The 15,247-nt window shown below is 51.4% G+C and overlaps 1 protein-coding gene across 1 annotated transcript in view; it reads left to right on the top strand.

Moving 5' to 3' along the window:
* Nucleotides 1-2,160: 2,160 nt before the first annotated feature.
* Ds (dachsous cadherin-related 1) overlaps nt 2,161-15,247 on the top strand; it is a 351,409-nt gene continuing 338,322 nt past the window's right edge. Inside the window, exon 1 of the mRNA XM_071707027.1 lies at nt 2,161-3,855. Coding sequence (XP_071563128.1) covers nt 2,170-3,855 — 1,686 coding nt within the window. The 5' untranslated portion in view covers nt 2,161-2,169. The remainder of the gene's footprint in view (nt 3,856-15,247) is intronic.

Genomic DNA, 15,247 nt, shown 5'->3' with positions numbered 1-15,247 from the left:
GGAAAATGTTTGTGGAAAAACGTCCCTCGGCAAGCGTTTCTCAGGTCGCAAAATTCCAGGATCCTCACGATCTGCCGGGTTTGATTAGGCCGTTAGACAATCCGTGCGACGCATTCAGGTCTTTTCGTTTTGCGAGGGGCATATCCCTCCCGCAGGGTCTGGCTCGCGTACAACACGCGTTTCTAGGAGACGGCACGTTTCCTACGTGGTCGCTTTTCCCCGTTTCGTGTCACGAAATTCCGGGACCTTTGGTACGAAGAGGGTTCTCGGTACAGGAGGCTCGAAGGGCCGGGCGCGGAATGAGCGCCGACGGTAAGTCAGTTTTTCGCATACCGAGGCGCTCAGGTAGGTAGGTAGAGGTAGAGGAAGAAGCACGCGGCAGGGAGGGGGGGGAAGGAGGAAGATGAGGAGGGAAAGGGACGGGAGCGAGGGGAGCGAGAGGAGCGCGAAAGAGAGAAGGCGAGAGAGAAGGAGAGAGTCGACTCGGCATGCGAGCAGGCAGGCAGGTAAGAGAGTTTGGTATGGTCTAGCTGCTTGCTGCCGCGCGAAGCGCGTTGAATGCCGGGGCCTCGGTGTACTGGGGCCCGGTACCAGCGCCGCGCGGCGCGGCGCGGCTCCCCTCTCCAAGATGGCCGCCGCTGGTCGGGGCCCAGCCGGCCCAGCCGTGAGTCCCCCTGACCGAGCCAGGCGAGTCCGTCGGGTTAGGGGAAGGGTAGGCCTCGCAGGTGCCGCCATGTCAGTGCATGCCTAACCTCGAAGCCGCGCGGAACGGACGTTGGGCCCAAGTACGCGACACCTCGTGCTACCGCCGCTATATCTGCGAGGGATTCTAAGCTCTCTCTCTCTCTTTCTCTCCGTCGTTTTGGTCCCCGCGGTTCGCGTACCTGTTGCGGATCTGTAGCTGCCGTTGGACCGGGGCCACGATCCCGTCTCGTTTGGTTCGGGAGAGAACGGTGCGCGACCGAGGAGAGGGTCCGACCCTTCGGGATCGAGAGGAGGCCGCGCGGAGACGTCGGACGACGACCGGGGCGTCTCTCCTTCTCCGTGAGAGCCGCGGAAAGAAGCGCGTGTACGGGGCTAGTCGCGTCTCGATACCGTGATACTCGGCGCGTCTCGCGTTGCGAGGTTGGGCAAGGGCGCGTCGTTTAATCCATCTACTTCGTGATTTCGCGCTCTCACACGTATCGACTGGTGTACGATTGACAGTTCGGAGTGTTCTTTCGACGATCGCCGTTCCACCTACTTTTCCGCTTTTCTTCCGGAATTCTGTTCCTGGAGCCGCAGACTGGTTTCCCACCTTGATTCGTCAACGCGAACTGGTGGACGGACGTCTTAAAGCGGTTGACCAGCGAGAATGACAGCGGCAACGACCGGCCCGTGACGTTCTGGGACGAAACACGCGATCGGATTCGCGAGGTGTCCGACGGGACGGGAACACGACGGTCATGCATGACGCGGGGCGATCGCGCCGGGTTCGCGACCGGTCGTGCTGATCGGTTGGGCCGGTTATCGGGACGTGGATCTGACGCCGGGAATGCCCTACATCTCGCCGTCGATAGTCGATAGTCCGCTGAAGGAACCTGGCGGAGAAACCGGGAAAGGAGTCGCTTTCTAGGGAAAAGTGGAGCGTCGCGAATAATTCGGTTCCCTTCAGCCCGAACGAGCGAATCCCCGCGACGCGAGACGCGACGCCGCTATGTCCTCACTAAGGGTACCGGGACACGGTTTGCGCGGCCGCTGGTGCGAATCGACGACGCGGTGAGACAATTACGCCGGTACTCGAAACACGAGAGTTCGCTTAAAGTGAAGGGAGGCTGGTACTTGGTATGTGAACATAACAGTCGGTGGAAGTGAATCTTAGCCGCGAGAGACCCGCTTATACGGGTAAAACACAGTGATATTTGGTGGTTGCTTGTCGTGTTGGTGCTACAAGGTTAGGTTTATAAGTTGGGTGACAAGAGGATAGTGCCGGTGGAAGCGAGAAGCGCGACGGGAAGGTGCACGAGGACTCGGGGTCGTCCCCCGCGACGCGATCGGCGGCCGCGCGGAGAATGGAAAGGAGATAATATCGCGAGTCGAGGAGGGCGAGGTGGGCGAGGTGGGCGAGGAGGAGGAGGAGGAGGAGGAGGCGGAGGAGGACGGCCGTGGCGTGGTGTTGGAGGCCCCAGGATGTGGCGTCTGCTACTGTTCCTCGTCCTGGGAGCGACCCCCGCCCCGGGCGCGCTGCCCGAGCGCGTCAAGTACCTGGAGGTGTCCGAGAACGTGCGGCCGGGCACCCGGGTGGGTTTCATCGACATCGACAGTCCGCCGTATCTGATAGCGTTGGTGCCGGGCTCGCCGGTGGAGACCGACCTGATCGTCGAGCCGGCGACGGGCGAGATAAGGACGCGGGTGCCGCTGGACCGGGAGACCCGGCCGTCGTACAGCCTGGTCGCGCTGCCGAGCGTGCGGGTGGTTATCACGGTGCTCGACGAGAACGATAACGCGCCCACCTTCGCCGAGGCGCACGTGGACATAGAGTTCCCGGAGAACTCGCCCCGCGACGTCAAGCGGCCCCTGCCGCCGGCCTACGATCCCGATCTCGGCCAGTACACGACGCAACGCTACGAGATCGTGTCCGGGAATCACGGCGACGCGTTCCGGCTGTCGCAGCAGCGCGGCCGCGACGGCGTTCTGTACCTGGACCTTCAGATCGCCGGCTCGCTGGACCGGGAGGCGCGCTCCCGTTATCATCTGGTGATCGAGGCGCTCGACGGCGGCACGCCGCCGCTCCGCTCCCGCCTCACCGTCAACGTCACCGTGCAGGACGTCAACGACAATCCGCCCGTCTTCAACCAGACGCGCTACGTCGCGAGCGTGCCGGAGAACGCGACCGTCGGCACGCCGGTGCTCGCGGTGAACGCGACCGACGCCGATGCCGGGGACAACGGCCGCATCGAGTACTCCATCAATCGCCGGCAGTCCGATCGCGAGGAGATGTTCCGCATCGATCCGGAGACCGGGATGGTCTACGTCAACAAAGCCCTCGACTTCGAGTCCAAGGAACGTCACGAGCTGGTGATCGTCGCCCGGGATCGCGGCGCCCAGCCGCTGGAAGCCAGCGCCTTTCTCTCCGTCCGCGTGACCGACGTCAACGACAATCAGCCGGCCATCACCGTCATCTTCCTGTCGGACGACGCGACCCCCAAGATCAGCGAGAGCGCGCAGCCCGGCGAGTTCGTCGCCCGGATATCCGTCAGCGATCCCGACTCCCGGACGGAATACTCCAACGCGACGGTCACCCTGACGGGCGGCGAGGGTCACTTCGGCCTGGCCACGCGGGACAACATCATCTACCTCGTGGTGGTCGAGCGGCCGTTGGACCGCGAGGAGCAGCCCGTCTACGAGCTGTCGGTAGAGGCGACGGACGCCGGCACGCCTCCGTTGTGCGCCGTCCGCACCTTTCGGCTGCTCGTCACCGACGTCAACGACAACGCGCCCAAGTTCGAGCGCGACGTGTACGAGGCCCATCTCCTGGAGGTGTCCGAGCCCGGCACGTCGGTGATACAGATGGTCGCGACCGATCTCGACGAGGGCGCCAACTCGGCGATCCGTTACTCCCTGGCGAACGCGACGTGGTTCGCGATCGACGAGACCACCGGCCTCGTCACCACGGTGACGCACGTGGACTGCGAGGCTGACCCGGCGCCAATCTTGGTGGTGTACGCGACCGATTCCGGACGTCCGCCCCTCAGCAGCAGCGCGACCGTGCGAATCACCATTCACGATTTCAACGACAACGAGCCGATCTTCGAGAAGCCGCTCTACAACGCCACCGTGCCGGAGGACATGCCCGTCGGAGACTGCTTCCTCAAGGTAGGATTGTGAAAACCACTTTTCTCCCGTGTTGCGCGCCACGGAAATGTGAGAAAGCAGGGTAGACCCCTTTAAGTGGCGATCTTACTGGAGTAACAACGAGCAAGTTTTTGTTGATGGTTTCTTTAAAAAGTTGCTGATTGTTGCCGAAAGTTTCTTGAAGTTGTTTCTTTATGTTTCTGTTCGAGGTTGCCGCTTGTTGCGTGTCTTTATTCGAAGTGATAAAGATGAAAGGAAAACGCGTCAACGAGTAACAAGAACAAATGTTCCTTCAATGTGAACGTTCAGGGCTGCAAATGGGAAGACGGGAATAAAAACAAAACCCAAATGTTTCTGTGATTATGTTGCTTCGGTGTGGACAAAATGTTGCCACAAGTTGACATATTATTTTGACGGATTATTTAGAAACATTTAGCAACAAGCAAAAGTTGCACGTTGTTGCTCCAGTGAGGATTGTGTGCGTTTGGGATTCGGCTAAACGCTAATGTCACGTCAAGCCGCGTGACGGGTAAACGCGCGCAAACGCGAGAGTCTATGGGAATCGTTTCGCATCCTGTTAGCATTGTTGCGCTCAAAGTGTGAGCGATATGTTTACGTTGCGCTTTTCACCCGCCGCTCCGTGATATCGTGTTTTTTAACGCTGCTCTCTTAACGCCGCGCTCGCTCGCATATGAAGTCGTATATAGCAACGCTAACGGGCAATTGTTTCGTCAGTCGGGTTGCAACGCAAAAAGTTGCGGAATAGGTCCGCGGGCTGTTGCAATTTTGTGAATTGCTTGTCACGCCGTTTGATATCTATATGACGTACGGAATATTTTCCACACTTGTTCGGACGTTTGCGGGTGTTGCGTCGGACTGACGTAACGCTGTCATCTCCCTTAACAAGCGCGGTACTGTCGGTGTCTCTCTCTCTCTCTCGGTGCGTAATTGATATTTATATTCCGTGAAAGAGACGGAGAGAGAGAGAGAGAGAGAGAGAGAGAGTTCGACTCGAGCTTGAGGTTGAGGTGTCTTCGCTATCTTAATTTGTTAAACCACCAACGTCCGCGCGCGAGAAAGCGCCGATTATACAGAAGTCGCACAAGCCACGTTTCGCCAGTGCTCATCAATGCGAGATCGAAGTTTAATTGACATACACTTGAGAAATCACGCTAATCCCTACCGACCGATTCGATCGGCGAAAATCCGTCATCGGTCTTTATGCCGCGGCTTCTAATTGACCCGTCATCGGAATCGATTGCGCGAGAGACGTTTACCGGCCGTGTTGCACGCGCCTCGCGACACGATCAGCCTCTATAAATTAATATCTTAAATGTCGCGCGTCGGCGCGAGAGAGTGACGTTACACGCCCGGTGGGTACTTGGCGTTTAAACCCTTACATAAGCCACGTCGTTTCGCGTAAAGTCGCTAAGATTCACATTAAAGGTTCCTCGATGCAGTCAGCCGGGCAAAAGGGCACGAACGAACGCTCGTAACTAGCCGCGGGCCGTCAGGCACGTATGTTAAAGCCGGGAAAGCTGTAATTGGTACTTGGAGCGAGAGAGGGAGAAAGAGAGAGTAAACGGGAGGGAAGGTTTTCTTCGGCTGTTTCAATTAGTATCGCGAGTATCCGGACAGAGCGTTCGATTGATTTTCGTTTCGTTTTCTCATTCCGCGAAAAAGACACCCGGTCCATACGGCCCAAACAAATCCGTGCTACGCGTCATTTGCATACGGCCCGCGTGTCTTTCTCTCCGCGAGGAAAGAGAGGTGGAGTAGCGTTCGAGCGAATACGAGTAGGAGCCACGAGCGGCGACCTGAATGAGGAAAGAAGTGTTGCGTACGCACGGGCACGCATAGCGGCGACGTGAGTCGCTCAGGGGCGTAACGTCGTCGATCCGAGAGAAGAGGGGAGAGAGAGAGAGAGAGAGAGAGAGAGAGAGAGAGAGAGAGAGAGAGAGAGAGAGAGAGAGAGAGAGAGAGAGAGAGAGAGAGAGAGAGAGAGAAAGGAGAGAAAGGAATGTAACGTCTTCCTGGTGGTTCTCCCGCGCGCCTCGCTCTTCCGGCGCTCTCCTCCGCGTATAGACCGCGCGGCGATCACGAAGAAGAATCCCCCGCTGACGCGTTCTCTTAGCGAGGCCGTCGCCGCCGCTGTACATGCCGAGACGCCCTTTCCCCCCGGAGCGGTGCTAGAACGCGAACAAGTTAGTCCCGACACCCGATGGGTGCTTCACGAGCCGGCGCCGCGTCGTTACGTCCCGCCGTGCGACCGGCCGCGCACATTTGTATACACCCCGCGATGACAAGGCCAGGACGCAATAAAGGATAGATCCCGGAAAAGAGATAGGACAAGGGATAATAGACGGCGCCGCGCCGCGTCGCCGCCTTCCGCACGTGTTCGCAACGCGTCACTGAAATTTGAGATGTCGCACCGTCTCGGAAAGACGATTACGCGTGTACCGGCTGTCGCCGTACCGACGTTACGAGTGATCGTATTACGTTCGACGTAATCGTCGAAAGTAATATTACACTGCCGCGGCTCCCGATTGTGTCAGCGCGTAACGAATTTACAGCAAACTTTCATAGACTAGCAGAAATAACGAAAGGATTCATCTTAGTTCTCCTCGCGTAGACGGATTTGTTTCCGAAAGCCGTTAAAAACTGAAGCTTTAAACATGTCGATAACATCAAAAATAATTTGTTGACCATTAGATTGCCTCGATGAATGATCAATGCGTTTTCTGTACGCTTTGACGAAGCGTTTTTCGCCATTAATATATTAGAGTGATTGCGATAGTTACTCTAAAAAAGAGGGTTGTCACTCTAATTTGAGTAAATGCGGGCACTCATAAGGTAGGAGTGAAGTTTTCACTCAAGTTTTTAGAGCAGCTACTTTACTGGAACTTTAGAGTGATACGATCTCATTCTAAAGCTATAGTGAATCACGATTTACTGATTGACTGATAAATGACTCTAACAGAGTAAAATTTTCAATTTAAAATTGTAGAGTGATATAATTCATTCCTATGGACACTGATCTACTGCACTCGAAAAGAGTGCCCTTTCACTCAAATGAAGTGCGGTTTCGCTCCAACTTATACAGCGCAATTTTACTCTTTCTTAAGAGAATGGCGTATCACTCGAAGTGCACAGACTCAATTTTCACTTTTCGTTACACTTGCATTTCACTCATTTTGAGTGATATTTCACTATTCGACTTTTAGAGCGTACGCTTATCACATTTCAATTGCCGCGTTTCTGACGGAAATGTTCATCCATGACGGAGGGGACTTCGTAATAACGTCCGTCATTCATAGTAACGATTTGTGAACCGTAGATTCCTGCGAGGAGGAGGATGAGGATACGAAGCAAGAACGCGAAATGAAGGGAGAGAAGAAATCTCCTCCGCCTTCCTTCTCCCACATCCTGTCTGTCTCGCGCGGACGCTCGCTCGATCCTTTTTTGTCCCTCTGGATTGTCATCCGCGTGCGGCGCGGGTACCCACCGCCGAATGCCGATGGAAATTGCACCGGGAATAATCCGAGGGTATTTTTCAATCGTGCGCGCGGGGCACGACAAACGCATCCGGCGAAGCCGTGCGCAACGCGACGCCGGCCGCCGCGCCGCACCGATGTTATAATGTCTGCTCCCGGTACGATATATATTTTATTGGCGTTTCGCTGCCTAGTTCAATGATGATTTATAATTGTTGTTCGCTCGGCTGTAATTATTATAATTACAGATTTTTCGTCCGGGCTCTCGGAACCGGGCCCCGGCTTGGCCCGGGCCCGGGCCCGGGCCCGGACCCTCTTCGCTCCATCCCCCTTCGATGCGACTCCACCCCTTTGGTCCTCCGTCTCTCGGGCTTCTCGTCTCCTTTCCCTCTATGCATTTCTTCCGCTCTCGCTCTTGCTATCGGTCTCGCTTCTCTTCCCTCTCTGTCCCACTCGCTCGCTGTTCTTTCTATCTCGCGAACAGAGACCAGATCTACGGCGGCTCCGACGTAGAAACGGGTTTTGGAAGTTGGACTCGCGCGATGTCGAGTCCTTTGCGCTCTCGGCTCCTGAGAAACCTCTGTCTCTGCTCTCGCCTTCGTTTAACGCGAATCGCGGCCATTTGATTCTGATAAGGATATATGCCGATAGATTAGTGGGGCGGATGATTAAGAGAAAAAAAAAACGAATATCAAACACAAACATCATTTTCATTGGATCGGCAAATAAACTCAGTTATGAATACAATTCATTTCTTCAACACGGTAACCGTGATTCGCGTAGGAATCGCGCTTTCAGCGGACACCTTCGTCACGCGCGCGCGCGCGCATTTCTTTCTCGAATCTAACGATATCCGCGCATATTCACGCGTGGAATAACGGAACGCGCGCGCGTACGTACTTATGCGCGCGGCCTACACATCGGGAACACTGGTTCCAATTCATCCTCGCGCAGGTCTCTCATTATCCGTCCTAACCGGCGACGGAGGATCATTAAGCCACGGCGCCTTTTGTCCGTTTCTCTATACGCGTCCGTCTCTCTAACAACGAGCTCGAAAAGAACGAGGGACTTGAGAAAAACGCCAGCGAGGCGTGCTCCACTTCGGCGTACTTTCCTTCCATCCTCCTCGTTCTCGAGGACCGGGAGACCTCGCCTCCCTCCCCTGGCGCTCTCCTCTTCCCGATCGTCGCTACACTTTCCACGGCCACTGCTCTCGAGTCGAGAATCGATTACGAATCGGACGATCGCGGCGGTGCGTGGCAGTCGATGCGAATGCGAGAGCGAATGCAAGAGCGAGAGCGAGAGCGAGAGCGAGAGCGAGAGCGAGAGCGAGAGCGAGGCCGTTGCATCGGCTCCGCCGGTGCACACACACCGCGTGTATATCGCGGTACGAAGTGATGACCGTAATGACTCTAACCACCGTCTGACATCTGGCATTAGGCACTCGGGCTTTCGAGTGGCAACGCCCGCAGCAATTGTTGCCGTTTACGACTGCCGTGCGCGCTCTCCTTCTCTCTCGCGCACCGCGACGGCGGCGACGGTTCTTCTTCCTCCAGCTTCTTCTCTCCATCTCTTCTCTTCTCTTTCGCTCCCTCTATCTCGTTGTCGCTCCTACTCGGACGAATCCGGCTTCCTCGTCTCTCCGCGTCTCTCCTCTTCTGGTCCTTTCCCTTTCCCTCATGATCTTTCGCTCACGGTATCTCTTTCTCTCTATCTCGCCTTTCCTCATATCTCTCCTTCCCGCTCTTCCCGTATCTCCTTCTTGTTTCCTCTGTCCCGTTCGCTTACACGTCTTCTTCGTTCTCTCGCTCTTTCCTTCATTCGCTCCCGGTCTCTCCCTACTTCTCGTTGGTCCGCTCTCGATCCTACGCGCTATAGACCGCATTCCCGAGCGCAAACGACGAGGTAGAGATATATGTATATGCATTCGCATGTGCACCATTCGCGCGTCGCCGTCGCCGTCACCGTTGCCGTCACGAAGCGTGCAGCAGCACGCTCCGCGATAGCGCTACTCCGCGGCCCTGAAAAGTCATAATTGCGATATTCATATTCGCGCTACTCGCGCGACGCGCGATCGCCTCGTCGACAGGTGACACTCGCTCGCATTCTTTCGGGGCGAGCGAAGCGAATGAACGAGCGTGCGGGCGCGAGCGCGCGGCTCCGCTTATTTACGAGCGGATTATGCAATCGAGCGTGCTGCACACTCGGCTCTAATCGTAATACCGCGCTACATAATGCGAATCTGATCCTTTTTTTTTCCTAGGAGACTCGCGCGCTCCACTCGGATTGCAAAACGTGACACGCGCTCGTTAACCGCGCGAGCACGAGTGGCTCTAAATTAAAAAAGCAAATTTGTAATGAAGACTGTAGCGCGCATAAATATGATGTGTTTATAGATCCTGGCGGATTGGAAGTGAAAATACGCGGAAGTCGTTTATCTCTAAACTCTAACCTAACCGCGATGCAGTATTCTTGATACCCTCAAATATGAATTAAGCGTGTTTTTTTCGTATTTCGTATCAAAAGTGATTTCCATTTATGTAAATCTGCATGTTATTATGCATGTGTTGACAGCCCAACACAGTCGCTGAATTGAAACTCTCGATCCTTTTACCACAGAATCATATGCGGGTTGTGTAAGAACTGTGCGCAGTATCCGATGTAATAAATTAAATGCGTGTGGGATAATATAAGACTTAAAAAACGATATTTCATATAATCGTCGCGTAAAAATAAAATAATTTTCAATTTTTACGAGTTAAACGATTTAAGTGAGAAAGAAGTAGGCGATCGAGTAACTTCGTGTCTCCATAATATGTGTATATATATATATATATATATATATATACAAGTATATATATATATATATATATATATACTTTTATAAATCGCTAATTAATTCACGTTTTTTCGTTACTGCTCGCAGAATCGATACCTGACCGCGTCGAGAAGTCGTTAATGTGATTTAAGTCTTAGCTTAAGCTAAGATCCTGATAGCGATTTCTTCCGTATATTTCGTTGTATCGTTTCGCGGTCGTTTGCGCTCGCTTTAATTCTCTCCGCGCTGAAAATTTCCGCCGCGGCCGTACGGATGGTGCGAAAGTGTATTAGTCGCGTGTGCGTAACGCCGTTGTTCTCCATTCCGTCTCCATCTTGGGAATAATAGAGGCCCAGATCTCGATCCTCGGGATAGTCGGTAAAAAAAGGATATACCGCCTCTCACCGAACGGGAATAACGACTTATATCGCGAGACCGTATCGCGCGGAGCAATTACGGACATTAGAAAGTCATCCTTGTTAAAAGCGGTGCTGCGGACTGTTGCGCGTTAACCAAATTTCTCCTCGTACAAAAATACGCCACGTCGACGGACAATCGTGGTCCTCGCTAATGGCAATGAAACGCAGGAAACTCTGGCGTACGAATGAATTCTGACGCAACAACAAAGTGTCTCTCTAATCTCTCGTATCGCTCTGCGCAACTCTTTTGTTTACCCGAAACAATTAAATGGAATCTGGGTGGCGGAATGTTGTATCTCTGGATATAACAACGTTGCCGCTTTTTAAAGGAATCAGAAACCTTCAATCTTCGGAGTCCACGTGTTTCATCACACGAATTGCAGCGATTTCCCCTCCGTGCAGAAATGATCGGAATAATTCGCGCCGGTTCGCGCCAGCTGAAAATAAATGCCAACAAGGCGGCGATCGTTTAGCGATGAAAAGAAGAGAATTATCCTTATCGGCGTTGTTGATTACCATCATTTTCCCGCGCTCCTAGCAGCACTGCGCGCGATAACCATCCGTTATCGAGTTTCCCGCGTGTTCCTGGATTACCCAACGTTCTCTTCTATATCTCGATAGCGGGTGGTGAGGTATCGGACGACTTGCTCCGTTCGTTCTCGCGTTCCGTAACACCGAATACACGTAACACGGAGCACCGTGCTCCGTTTAAACAATCGTGAAAAAAGGCGAGAGACTTCTCGCTCGTAAATTTCGCGGAGAGACCAGTTCTTTATATCGACGAGGAAGCGTTACGCGAAGAAGCGACCTAAAACTTGACCGCCACACTTTCAGTGCATGCAAGTCTTTTTCCGCGTGTTACTCCGCACCGGCGGCGCGGCGGTTAATGTTACCCACCGGGTGGGAAGACCGCAATTCCGGGCTGAGAATTCCCGGGAGATTATTCTCCGCGCGCTCGAGATCCCGCGAAAAATTCGAGCTTTAGTACCGCGCGCCGGCATCCTTCAAAAATCACCCTTTCACACGCGCGAACACGCGTGATGCTTGCAACGGCGCGGACAAACGATGCCGACTGGCTATCGGGCCGGCGCGGCGCGAGGAGCAGATGGTAAGAAGGTGTGTACGTCGTAAGAAGTAGGTGATTGCTCGAGAACTCTTACGAGAGGGCCGGGACCGAGTTGGCGGGCTCTCGAGAATCTACGATGCATAACGCCGTTAAGAAGAACGGCTCGTAAAATCTTTGGCGAGCTCGGCCAGACACACACGCACGACCGGGACAAACCGAGAAAAATCCCTACGTTCTCTACGCGCGATCGTGCGGTATACCCCTCCTTCCCTTCGTGTCGTCATTACCGGGATTGTAAGCGCACCCACACTGGAAAAAAAAATCTGGTTGAATTAATTGGACGTCTGGTGGAAAATGAACGAACCAGATTTTTCCAATTAGGTAATGCAACCAGAATTCTAGTTATGCAACCAGAATTCCTATTAATTCAACCAGATTCTGGTAAATCTAACCAGTTTTTTCTAGTTGAAAATAAACAAGCCAGATTTTTTTTAGTGCGATAAGTCATTTTACAATAGCTTACGAACGATTCACGAAATCCTGGGAGAAGTTTTGTTCAAAGCTCAACACGTATTTTCTCAAAAATTTATTTAGATAGAAAAAAGATAGAAGATGATTAATGATTTAGAATATTTTTTCGGTAAACGATCAACAGCGCATAAATCAATTTCTATGACTTTCAGAATAATATTGTTAAGTGCTATTAGGGATGCAAAGATAGTAATTTAAGTAATCTCTCACTATTTTACTGACATTGCAAGATGCTTGATTCGTCAATAGTGCATGATTGCCTTTAAATATTCATAAAGTCGCTGGTATGTATCGTCGCTTTAATGAACGAAGATAAGTGGAAGCTCTTTGGAAGCTTAATCATCGCTATTGCGATAACGCTTATCATAATCCCGCATGTAAAGTATAATTTTACCGACGTTTTGAGCATTCAATAATTTTTTTTTGCCGCAAAACAGATGTGCGTTTCTCTTTCAGGAGAAATTGAAATTTCTCACGAAGAGCTTGTGGTCGGCTTTAAAAATTAAAGGCAGCGAATGATAGAACCGCGTATAATTAACATAGTTCTCATTTTCCGTGCTCCCTTTCTCGCTCTCTTTCTCGGACGAGCGGCTCAATTAAGTTATAACAAAGATACGAGGATGAAGGACGATTAAGAAACTCTCCGGATCTCTGTCGGAGAGCCGAGGGCGTTAAAACGTTAAAATCGGGGCCGTGTCTCGTATCCCGATCGAAGTCGGTCACTCTCGATCACTCCGTGCCGAAGAGCCCGCGGCTGCATCCGAGCGTTTCCTCCGAGTTTAACGAAACCAAGAGAGGCAGGAGGGCAAGGGGGGGGGGAGGGCCACGGAAGAGAGGTCGATCTTTAAGTGCGTGTGTATATGCATCGAGGCGTCGAAGAGAGAAAGCGCTCGGTAGGCAGATCGGGCTGTAAGGATCGAGTAGAGGCGGTTGACGAAGGAGCGAGAGAAGAGGGACGGGAAACTGCGTGTGAGCCGCACTTTCCAATGCACTTGGTATACGACCGGGAAAGTGCAACAAGCGGCGCGGCGGGCTAAGCCGAGAGTAGACCTCGTTCGCACGTGCATCACGCGCGTGACAGACGCGTTTGCCCTAAACGGAACGGCCACGATTCCGTGGAAATTAGTTTCGCCATTCGCGAAAGTTTATATCTCATCAGAATGAATAGGAATATACATTTCGTACGTTGTCGTTGAAAAAGAAAACGTGAAATCTCTCAAAATCAAAGCATTAACTTTAAGGGAACTTATTTGTAATGTTAATGACCAAATAAGTTTTCACGAGGCAGTTTTTTGTAATATTCCTTTCAATCTGCCAGACTGTATATTTGTTTTTATTACCTCGATTACGAAATAATCGAGGAAAATTTGTTGCGGATCGGTCGTTGCTCGATCGCACGGAATGTCCGAAGGCCGCACGCGAGATCGGATTTCGTGAGCTTGGCTTTACACTTAATTTCACGATCGATCATCGGCGATCCCACGTCCCGGGCATTTTCTCCGCCGCACGATTGAGCTCTGGGGCGCATTCCGTCGCACGCATCTCATCCCGCGCGACCAACGCGACCGGCTGCAACGCTCAGAGGGAAAACCGCTTTCCGATCGATGCCACGGCTGCAGGAAAGTCGTGTAGGTGGTCGTGTACGCGCTGTGCGCGCGGCTTGATTATCCTATCGATAGGACAGACGGTTATGCATGTGGAGCAGTTAACGAAGCACTTGAGAATTTCTCCGATGCAGAATGCCATTAGACAATTTACATACGCGCGGCACTTCGCCTGCATACTAATGGCCGGTGTAACGTGGCCGAAGAGTAACGTGTCAAAATACCACTTTCAATTGATAGTCTTAATCGCGATATTATTAAACGCGTGTCTCGATCGTATACTTAAATCATTTTTTTCCCCTTTTCTACTTTCTCTTGTCGTTAGCGAAAATGTTACGAGCTTGTTTATCGTCGTATTGCTATATAAGAATTGACTGGTTATCGGGGAAAATTTATTTTATGACTTACTTGAGAGGAAGCGGTGGCTGTATATTGATAGATTACTTCTACTCGCGACGTACATCAGAGAATGCTCTTTGCGTTAAACAAGTACTCGTGCTAAGCCATAGAAGATTACATTTGAGTTGTTTTGCATTATACAATTACATAATCCATCGTAATATGATCGATAAACGATACAGGCTGTGTTATAGTTAATATTTTAAATCAATGACACAAACGTCAGGTATTATAAACATATTATGTTATTTTTACAACCGTTCTACGTCTGTCATTATAGTAAAAGTTTAAGACAATTTTGATAATTTTATTGATATTTGGATTTAAAAGTAAGGATCCAATTTAATTCAAAATATTTTAAATATGTTATGTTATTATGACGCGTAAAAGAGTCACGGTGCGGTCTCGCTTCGCGTGTACTTGGCGCGAGACACTACCGTGTCTCTTGATTTAAGATCTTAGATTAGCCAAGGTTTAATCAACTTTATCCCTTTTTTTATCATTTTGCGCGCGAGAATTAAGGCTCCTGGGTAGTCACCGCGGCCATATTGAATTTCTTGCTATCGAGGCGAGAAATTACCCTATTTTAGGTTGCGGTAAATTCCGAAATAAAAAGACATTTTAATAAAAAATCACTATAGATCGTTTCAGAACACTTCTAAAATTGACCGGGGACTATTCTTTTCCCTTGACAATAAACAAACAACCATAAAACGAAGCCTAAACATACGGGAAAACAAGCCGTTTGACGACTATCGAAAGGAGTGGAAAATGTTCTTCCACATATGTATTCCTTGCAAATCTTACTTCTCGGTCAATTTTACGAGTTTCATGAATACGTTAAACGTTATAGCACAAGTACAGAGCGAATAATAAAGAAATTAAACGCAACACAAAATAGGTTGTCAACATGTCACAAAGGACAGAATTCTCTATTGGAGAGAGTTCTTATTTCTGCCGCGACGGTACGTCGCTACCGTCAACGCAGAGTTCTCGGCTCAGGGACCAGGAGCCTTAAAATGTACGTTCATCGAAAATACTCGGAAATCTCTAAAAATCAGAACTCAATATATGTATATTAA

The sequence above is a fragment of the Temnothorax nylanderi genome, unplaced genomic scaffold, assembly GCF_030848795.1.
Source record: "Temnothorax nylanderi isolate EJ_2023f unplaced genomic scaffold, tnyl_v1.0 TNYL_tig0055_pilon, whole genome shotgun sequence".
Classification (NCBI taxonomy): Eukaryota; Metazoa; Arthropoda; class Insecta; order Hymenoptera; family Formicidae; genus Temnothorax; species Temnothorax nylanderi.
This window is presented reverse-complemented; position numbering and strand designations above follow the sequence as displayed.